This window comes from Schistocerca americana, chromosome 1, assembly GCF_021461395.2.
Source record: "Schistocerca americana isolate TAMUIC-IGC-003095 chromosome 1, iqSchAmer2.1, whole genome shotgun sequence".
Lineage (NCBI taxonomy): Eukaryota > Metazoa > Arthropoda > Insecta > Orthoptera > Acrididae > Schistocerca > Schistocerca americana.
Genome location: NC_060119.1, coordinates 365,318,884 through 365,329,067, shown reverse-complemented (window position 1 = coordinate 365,329,067; position 10,184 = coordinate 365,318,884). Strand labels below are relative to the sequence as shown.

Below are 10,184 nucleotides of genomic sequence, written 5' to 3'. Positions count from 1 at the left end.
AATATACCCCATAATATGTGTTCATTACCACAAGTAAATAAATAAATAAACCATAATATACTGGAGTGCAGCTGATATTTTTTGTTGAAACACAATGACAGACATTATAAATTTTGAATACAGTCTGTTTCATTCAGGGTAAGTAACTACAGTGAGTCTAGTTTTCACTGTCTCAGCTATGAATGTTGGCATAACAGGAATGTACAATTAATACTTGAATTTGTCAGTTGTAAATCATCAGCATAGAATTACAAAATGTAAGAATGTAAAATAAAACTTTAATTGTCATAATAAGTTACATGTTTACAAACTTTTATCCAATAGATCATGTGTACATACAATCTTATTATAAACAGTCTTTTTCCATTTGCTGTTGAAAAAGTTCAATCACTTGCATAAATGCATTCCAGCATACAAAATTTTAAATGATTAACAATAAATGGAATATATTTCCAATTAATTGCAGTAGATAACATATTGTTCATGATGATTACATAATTATTGTTTTGAATGAAAACATGATACAGATCATACGAGTAAATACTGAGCTAAATTTTTACAAGCTGGTTTGATGGTTTATTTGCTGTTCATCTTGTTAAGTACTTCTAAAATTTTATCTGTATTTCTCTCAGCTCTGAGAGCAGCATTTTCCACATTCCTGAGCTTAAATTCAAGTTCCTCAACTTTTATACGATATTCTTCCATTTGCTCACAATACAGCATTACGTTTTGACACTTTCTAATCATTTCCTTAAATATTTCCATCTCTGACTGGTGGCCCTTCTGCAGTAAGAGGTTCTTTGCAGACTTAATTATTTCTTCCTCTAGCTTATATGCAGCACAGTTCCCCAAACAGTTTGTAGTGCTCTCATTAATTTTGGTCTGGTCATGCTGCTGCAATAAAATTCTGCATTCTTGATTTGGGAGTACTCGTATCTTCTTTTCAGTCAACACACCAGAGAACAGCCTTACCATCTGCATCAACCATGGTATCTGGGTAAACCTGAAGGGTCTAGTGCAGAAAGCTGGTAAGCAACAACAGTTGCAGCAGCAGCAACACTTTCTTGGTGTCTGGCACCAAAGTGGGTGGCCCAAGAGCATGCTCTCTGTGTAGGATATAAGCTTCACACGTGAGACATAACCTACAAGTTCAGCATTGTCTTTTATAGATTGTGTGTCACTGACTGCAAGACCATTGAGCAAATTGAACAATACAATTGCTACCAAAAACACAAACAAGATGAATACAAGATGACTGGTTCCGGGGAAGAGAACAAAAGGAATATCTGAAGCATCAAACTCCCCTGTTACCATAACAACAGTTTTGAAAAATGATGAACCAGGATTGAGAAAAAAGTTGTCATCTTCTTGGCTGCTCTTAAACAAAGTGAAGAAACTTAGAGCAAAAGCCAAGATCAAAAATGAATACCATGCTAAAAACTGTAGGAAGTTCCATGATACTGTCTTCAGCATTTCAATGTTTGTGGATAAGCTAGGGTGCCGTCCTATCAGGAGAACTAATTCTGCCCAAGAAAGTAAAATGGTCAAGGCTGATAAATGGGGCCTCAGATTCATGTCTTGTACATTACCAAACAAAACCATACTACTGAAGATTATGAGCAGTATTTCTAAATAATTTTCCCAGTTGCATATGTATCTTTTGGGCCACATAACAAATTGAAAGAGTTCCCTGACTATCAGCACAATGAGAAGTACTGATAGTATAATGGATATAATTACAGGTGATTGTGATTCATCTATGTTATTGTCTTGTGCTTCAGCCTTCTGAACTTTATTACTGCTATTTACAATAGCATTAGAGGTAGTGGGTGCAGGAATTGGACCATCAGATGTATTTTCTGATGCTTCATCAGAATAATCATAGAATACCAAAATGTAAACTGTCATTAGCATAACAAAAAGAAAATAGAAGAAAAGATTTACATAAAACATGGGGCGAATTGAATACCATTTTAATGTTAGGAAACTAGTGAAGATTGGGTGCTTCAGCAAATGCCTCAGATCCTTTGATCTGCTGATGTACAACAATGGATTTGATTCAGGAACAGGAGAAATGTGGCCAGAAGTGTTGGCACTATGCATTGGTCGCTCACAGTCTGAATATGTTGAATCCTGATCTACATCAACATCCACCTGGTCAGCAGGTGGTACAAGAAACTGATAATCAAACTGTATCTCATACTTATCAACTCGTGGAAACTCTCCATTGCTTGTAACACACTCATCCAAGTAATGTTCAAGAATAGCAGCTGAGATATTGGCAATAGGTGGTTCACCAAACTTATTCTCTGTGCCTATGTAAGCACCTGCTCTTAGCAGTGAGAGGATGTAGTGTTCATCACCAGAATAGGCAGCAAGATGCAATGGTGTATCACCATTGTTATCAGGGGCATTAATGTCAATGATTCCATAGTTTTTCTCTATGTACTGCATAAGCAGATCAAAGCAACCATGACGATCTGAGTTCTCTGGGTTCCAATGCAAATCTTTTAGTACAGCATGCAGAGCATTGTCACCACCATTCCGTGGTGCTAAGAGTGTTCCTTTACGCTTCAGTAGTAAATGCAAGATGTCAATATAGCCACTTGCAGCAGCTGCAATAGACGGAAGTTGAGCCCTGCGTGACCTGGAAGTGGCATTAGGATCAGCACCTTCCAGCAGGAGCTTCTGCACTACCTCAGTCATGCCAAAGTTGCATGCATATTGTAGAAGTGTCCACATGCCATCATCTGAATTTAGGAACTTTTCTTTTTCTTCTGTTGAAAGAACAGGGTCTTTCTCAAGAGCTGCATCAAGTTTCTGTATGAAACCATCAACTTCACGATTGTAGAGAAGGCGAAACAATGAAATTGTGGTATCCTCAGTCTTTTGGACACTTCCAGCAGCTGGTAGCACTAGATCTGGAAAGCATCGTTTGATGAGATCACGAGCTGTCTCCTTGTCTCTTAGTGCTGGTACATCAACATCAAATCTTCCAGTGTCCAACATTGTTGCCAACACTGTCAAATTTTTCTGCAAGAACCAGAAAGAGCAGAGACAATTAGTGTTACATAGACATGCTGCTATGAAAGTATGAATAAATAACAGAGAACTGAGTTTTCACTGTGCTGTTGGAGATGCTATGTCATGGATTGCACGGTCCCTCCCGCCAGAAGCTTGAGTCCTCCCTCATGGGTGTGTGTGTTGTTTTTAGAATAAGTTAGTTTAAGTAGTGTGTGAGTCTAGGAACCGATGACATCAGCAGTTAGGTCCCTTAGGAATACACTCACACGTGGGCGCACGCACACACACACACACACACACACACACACACACACACACACGCATGCACGCACACTTACACACACACAGAGTTTTCAATGAAATAAACACATTTCACTATTTGTACAATACTACAGATATATTTATGTGAGGAATATTAATATATTAATGTTCATAAACGTAATCTTTAGTTTTATATGCAGTAAAACCTGTCTGTGGCTACAGTAGAGATCACTGGAAAGTATCATGGTGTTGAATGATTAGCTTTATATGGGAAAATTTAAAATAATAATAGTAATAATAATAATAATAATATTGAAAATCCAGAATGGAATACAAATGTATGCTGGATGATAAACTCTATTAATTGTATAGAAGCAGCATTTAGCATTTGGTGGAGAGAAGGTGCCAATGGACAAGGGCTGTGGGATGAATGGGGTGAGGGAAGGCACAAGAGTGCACTGAAGATGAATGGATACATGCAGCAGTCACTAAAATTTACCCAACAGGACTTCACAAGAACTATATCTACACTCTTTTAAAGATTAAATCAAATGGTCACAATTGGGCATTGGTACCCAGAGACATAAATGGCTTGTTTGAATGTGTGTATATATTGTTGTCTTCATATGATGAAGGACTTAGTCTAATAGCAGCCTTTTGCACTGGGCCTGCCTGCCACTCAATGCCACTCCTGTGGTGAGTAGAAGCCTATCCTTTTCATACTGCTGTTCGTTGAAGGTTCCCATTTATGTTTCCTGGGCATCTGTATTAAATTTTTGCATGATCTTACTAATCTCTAAAAATATTAGCACGGCATCTGAATTAATTTAATGTCTGCTGCCATACCTATTCAATGAAGGGCTTTGAATGCTGGGGAAATACTCTTGAATTTGCCACTCTGCCCCTCTTGTATATAATTTCCTTTACTTATGCTCTGTACTCCTCTGAATACTACCACCAAATGTAAGTTTTTCATTTACCTTGTCTACTTATGGTTTTACATATTTGTCCCATTTTTTATCACTTTTTAGTAGAAAAGTATATCATTTATTTTCTATGTGGATGCTACCAGATTATTTCTCATGTTATGGACAGTATTTTTATCCACATTTTAAGAGAAATGCTATACATTAAAACAATTGGAGAAAACTAAGATGGTGCATAAAGTGGTGATATTTTCCTGTAGATTACAGCATTATCAGTGCTGTGGAGATTATTTGACACACCATTTATGTAAACTGAATGCATTTACGGTTGTATTACACTTCCTTGAAGCACATTAAGTGTTACTTTTGTTTCTATTGAAGATTCACTGTCAAATTATGCCCTGCATTCTATCAGGAAAAAAAAATTAAAGCTAATCAGATATTTGTGAAGACATTCCATCTTTCCCTCTTCATCTTTTGTGATAAAGGAAGAATACATTCATTTACTCTACACCAGGTCCTGCAAATCTCATAATGAACAACAGCATACGTGAAGGAATGTGGAGTAGGCTAACTTACACATTAACAGGCAACATCTGTCACTGCAGCGAACTTCTGTAAAGTAAACTAACAACAAATTGTGATTAGTGCTGTCTACTCTTAATGATAATGACAGGAATTATTTCTAAATTATTTTCCACATATTTATGTATTAGGAGAAAAAAAGTGTTACTGCTCCTCCTCTTTTACAGAGCACCTGCTGTTCTTATCTCAAACTTCAAACAACTCATTTCTATTTCTTTACGCATACAACTATCATCTGTCTATAGTCCAAATATTCTGATAAATAATTGGAGGAGTGGCTAATGAGGTAACATTTTAAAATTATGGCTCTGGAAGTTGGAGGTAAAGAAAATTTAAACAGTAGTTTAGGGAGCAGATTTGTACTTAGTAGGCTGGGAACAATGGGTATGGCGAGGATGGTAGGTTACTGTGGAGACAAGGAACTGGTGAGCTAGATTCAATGTGGATAAAGGTACTTGTATGGACATCATATGACAGACTATCACTGACCAGTTATGGCAGCATGGAGTGAAGTGCCTGTACTCAAAACAGTTAGTTTGGACCAAGCGATTGTGACTGTAAGATGTTTGTGCATCATACTGTGTAAAAAAAAGGCTATATCTTGAGATTCTACATCTCTGTCTATCGATGGGTCATTCCTTGTCTATGCTACAGCCAAAACTGCCCACACTGGTGACCCCAACTGTGAAAGCATTATGATTACAATGATATTCCACATCAAAGTGATTTTTTTTTTAGTGCCAACAATGCAACCAACAGATACTTCATGCCCACTGGCCACTTTATGAGGTTTAACGACTTCAGTTATATCAGGTATTAATGGTATGATTACCCACAGTAATTGCAATAACAAATGGTGTGCATGCAGATTAAAACAGGATGTGAGTGCCAACATTGTTGTGCAGAACACAGTGAGTGCAATGTCACCTTTAACAATGAAATGGTGCTCCAAACTTAATGCTGTAAATTTTAGTGATCCCTCATAACCTACAGTCTGATTTTACACCATCTGCACCTACTGCAACATGTACACAGACTTTCAGTACAACTGCTCCATACTCACATTTACTGTGCAACACCAATGCAGTATCAGTGAAAATACAAATTTACCGTTTGCGATGACAAATAACATTTTGACTGTGCATCCTGTACCTGCTGTAACATATGAGCCTAGCACAACACTGATGCCTTGTGCAGCAAAATGACAAATTTAGTCTTTGTGAGGACACACAACATTTTGACTGCGCATGCTGTACCTACTGCAACTTGCATGCCTACTGTGTCTGCCATACTATGATAACAAACTTTCAAAAAGACCACTCTGGTCACCAAGGAACAATAGTACTACAATGATTGATCTGACAACTATGCCATGACTACCAACAGATGTCACAATAGTGCCTTACTATCTGGGCCTCACAAAGCTGGAACTGGTGGACTATATCACACAATGACGAGTAGAAAAGCAACCTCAAATCCCTCTGTTAAGAAATGATTGGTTAACTTTGTGTTTCACAATGATGGAGTGTATTTTACAAAGTTAGAAACTGTGGACAGTAACTCAAAATTTGCTAGCTAATATGCCATCTCGCTGAGCACACAGTGTTATTCAGTGATCTTATATTTGTCCTGCCTGCCAGCAACAAATACAACATAATGAAGGCAGCACTCTTGCAAGAATTTTTTGTGCATCGGAGAAATAAGTGCGGCAAGTGATGTACAAAGAAACATTTACCAGATGGCACAACCTCTCAGATGTGGCACCACCTACAGTCACTAGTGGATCACATCCTGATGACAGACCCGACCATCTTGATACTATGAATTGTGAAACTGCATCAGCATCTGCATCTGACAATGATTCCCCACAAAAACGATTTGTTGGGCAGGAAATTGTCTCTTGCAGAGAGAGTTTTTTAGTTATGGAACACAGGCAGTGCATCTGAATGAACAAGCCTACTTCATCTTCCTGTCCGACCGGCCAGCACATATGAATGAAGCTGACACTGTCTGGCAATAAGCAAAGATGATGTCATAGCACCCTGCCCAACTGATGGCGCTTGGAGTGGGCACAATAGAACACTACCAACTAACAACACTGGATCATCTGATTCTGCCACTTTGTTGCCTCCCCACTGTTGGCACAATCAGCGTTTCGGCAATGCTCCTCTCAAATGTTAATAGCCTGCTCACACCCAAAACTTCAAGCACAAGCCATTGTAGGCACTCCAGCCCATCCAGAATTGACAAATCACCTCTCCCCCTCAATGACAACCAAATCCTGGAAGCCACATATGCATCTGGGATGCATCCACCAATACAGCCCTTCTGATCGACACAGGCTCAGAAGTATGTACAGTACCACAACACAAGACATACTCAAACATTGCTACAAGGCTCTGGGTGTGCAACTCCACATGGAAAATAATGCCAAGATCCATGTGCATCCAAAGTAGAACATACTGCACAACTCAAGGACGAGTTATATCGTCATTGGACGTTCTATGTCGCCATCATACAGAACTAATCCTGGGCTTCCAATTCCTTAGAATCTTCTATCTCTCCCTTGACCTTGACCAGACCACTCTATTTCATCATTCAATGCAACATTTCATCGCCAGGCTCTTCATCTTGAATCTGAGGTAGGCTCTGAGACAACATCCATGTCTGTTCACATCTGACCACACAAAGGCCAACAACTTAACTCCAGTACTACTCGAATGAGTCAAGACAGCATATGCTTTCTCTGCTGTCCAGGCTCTTCTTGACCTGGGATGACTCTCATTACCTATATTATGACATTGACAGATTACACCAGGAAATACAGTAGGTGTTGCTCACCCTCTCACACACATGTGAGCAGCTAAGGGACCTAACATATGTCATGGTGGCTGCAAATGATACAGCCAAGGATGCCGTGCAGCCACAGTGGCTGCAAAAGACGCAGCCTCACCTCCAGCATCCAACAACACCCCTCTGTAACATGCTGAGAAGGACATGCAGTCCGACCTGCTACAACCACAACAAACACAAGTCACAGCAACTGTGAACGATGCAGCTGCATCTCTGTCAGATGTCCACACCCTTTTGTCACATCTGGAGATACTGCACCACCTCAACACTACACAAACAGTTCTCTCATATCAGTAAAGCGCATATCACAGCATCTCTCGCATCTTCCCAAAAACACTCTGAACCCATCAGTGTGTATTTAAAAATGCTATGATACACCACATAAATACAACAACAGGCTCACCTTTCAGCACAAAGCATGCTGCCTTACCCTCACCTTCCTGCAGGGAGATAAGGTGACAGTGAATGATGTGTTGCACATGGGCATTGTACAACCATCAGACAACATGTGGGCATCTCCCATTAAATTAGTAGCAAAGACAGATGGTTCTATTTCACTATGTCAAGATTACAGAACACTTAACTCATACATGATTTATGACAGTTACCCTATACCAAACATATGGGACTTTACCCATACACTGAAGGGGCAACTGTTTTTTCATGATTGATGCAGCAAGATCTTGTTGCTAAAATGGCCATCATTATGCCATTTGGCTTATTTGAGTTTCTGGTGATGCCATATGGCCTCAAGAATGTAGTGGGGTATTGTTTAAACTGACCTGCTGTTTTGCATGTTTAGATGACATTCTAATTTTTTCCCATGGTCATCGGAACCACAAAGGTCACCTATAATGCTTCCTCACTGGCCTCTATGACACAGGGATGACCATAAACAAAGATAAATCACAATTACATAAAAATTAGTCATGTTTCTTGGATATATACTCAATGTGGAAGGGTGAAGCTCACTATAGACTGCACTCAACTAGTTCAACAGCTGCCACCTCATCCCACATATCCCAACCTTCGGTAATTCTTGGGAATCCTTAACTTTATACATGACATTTCCCACGTGCTGCACAGGTTCAAGCACCACTGGTGAATGCCCTCATATGCATGGCAATACTAAACCACACTGAAGCACCAAAGAAATTGGTACAGGCATGCGTATTCAAATACAGCGATATGTAAACAGGCAGAATACAGCACTGCAGTCAGCAATGTGTAAAAAAGACAGCAAGTGTCTGGCACCGTTCCTGGATTGATTACTGCTACTGCAATGGCAGGTTATCAAGATTTATGTGAGTTTGAACGTGGTGTTACAGTTGGCACATGAGTGATGGGACACAACATCTCTGAGGTAGCAATGAAGTGGTGATTTTTCCATGTGACCATTTCATGAGTGTGCTGTGAATATCAGAAATCTGCTAAAACATCAAATCTCAGACAGACACCATTGGGGCCAGAAAAAGATCCTGCAAGAATGGGACCAATGATGACCCAAGAGAATCATTCAACATGACAGACGTGCAATCTTTCCACAAATTGCTGCAAATTTTAATACTGGGCTATCAAAAAGTGTCAGCGTGTGAACCATTCAATCAAACATGGTCGGTATGGGCTTTCTGAGCTGAAGGCCCACTAGTCTCCCTTGATGACTGCACAACACAAAGCTTTACATATTTCCTGGGCCTGTCAGCACTGACGATGGACTGTTGATGACTGGAAACATGTTGCCTGGTCTCATTTCAAATTGTATCGAGTGGATGGAAGTGTATGGGTATGGAGACAATCTCATGAATCCATGGATCCTGCATGTCAACAGGGGACTGTTCAAACTGATGGAGGCTCTGTAATGGTGTGGGTTATGTGCAGTTGGAGTGATATGGGGCCCCTGATATGTCTAGATACAACTCTGACATGTGACACATATGTAAGCATCCTGGCTGATCACCTGCATCCATTAATGTCCATTGTGCATTCCTATGGACTTGGGCAGTTCCAACAGGACAATGTGACACCCAATAAGTCCAGAATTGCTACAGTGTGGCTCCAGGAACACACATCTGAGTTCAAACATTTCCGCTAGACACCAAAGTCCCCAGACATGAACATTATTGAGTGTATCTGGGAAAGGTTGCAATACGCTGATCAGAAGAGATCTCCATCACCTTGTACTCTTACGGATTTATGGACAACTCTGCAGGATTCATGTTATCAGTTCCCTCCAGCACTACTTCAAACATTAGTCAAGTCCATGCCACATCGTGTTGCGGCACTTCTGCGTGCTCGCGGGGACTCTACGTGATATTAGGCCGATGTACCAGTTTTTTTTTAGGCTCTTCATTGTATAATGGACACCAGAAATGCAAGCAACAGTTGCACATTTGAAGGAGTGCTTGGAAGATGTGGTTGCTCTGGTGCACCCAGTAATGGCTTCACAGCTTACAATTATAATGGATGCAAGCAATGCAGCCATAGGCACATCCTCCTGCAGGAAGCAGCAGGTGACATACAACCTCTACAATTTTT

At 40.0% G+C, this 10,184-nt stretch overlaps 1 protein-coding gene across 1 annotated transcript in view; it reads right to left on the bottom strand.

Annotated features, from left to right (window-relative positions):
- Positions 1-258: 258 nt before the first annotated feature.
- LOC124622822 (transient receptor potential cation channel protein painless-like) overlaps positions 259-10,184 on the bottom strand; it is a 130,684-nt gene continuing 120,758 nt past the window's right edge. Inside the window, exon 4 of the mRNA XM_047148617.1 lies at positions 259-3,033. Within this exon, the coding sequence (XP_047004573.1) occupies positions 577-3,033 (2,457 nt within the window). The 3' untranslated portion in view covers positions 259-576. The remainder of the gene's footprint in view (positions 3,034-10,184) is intronic.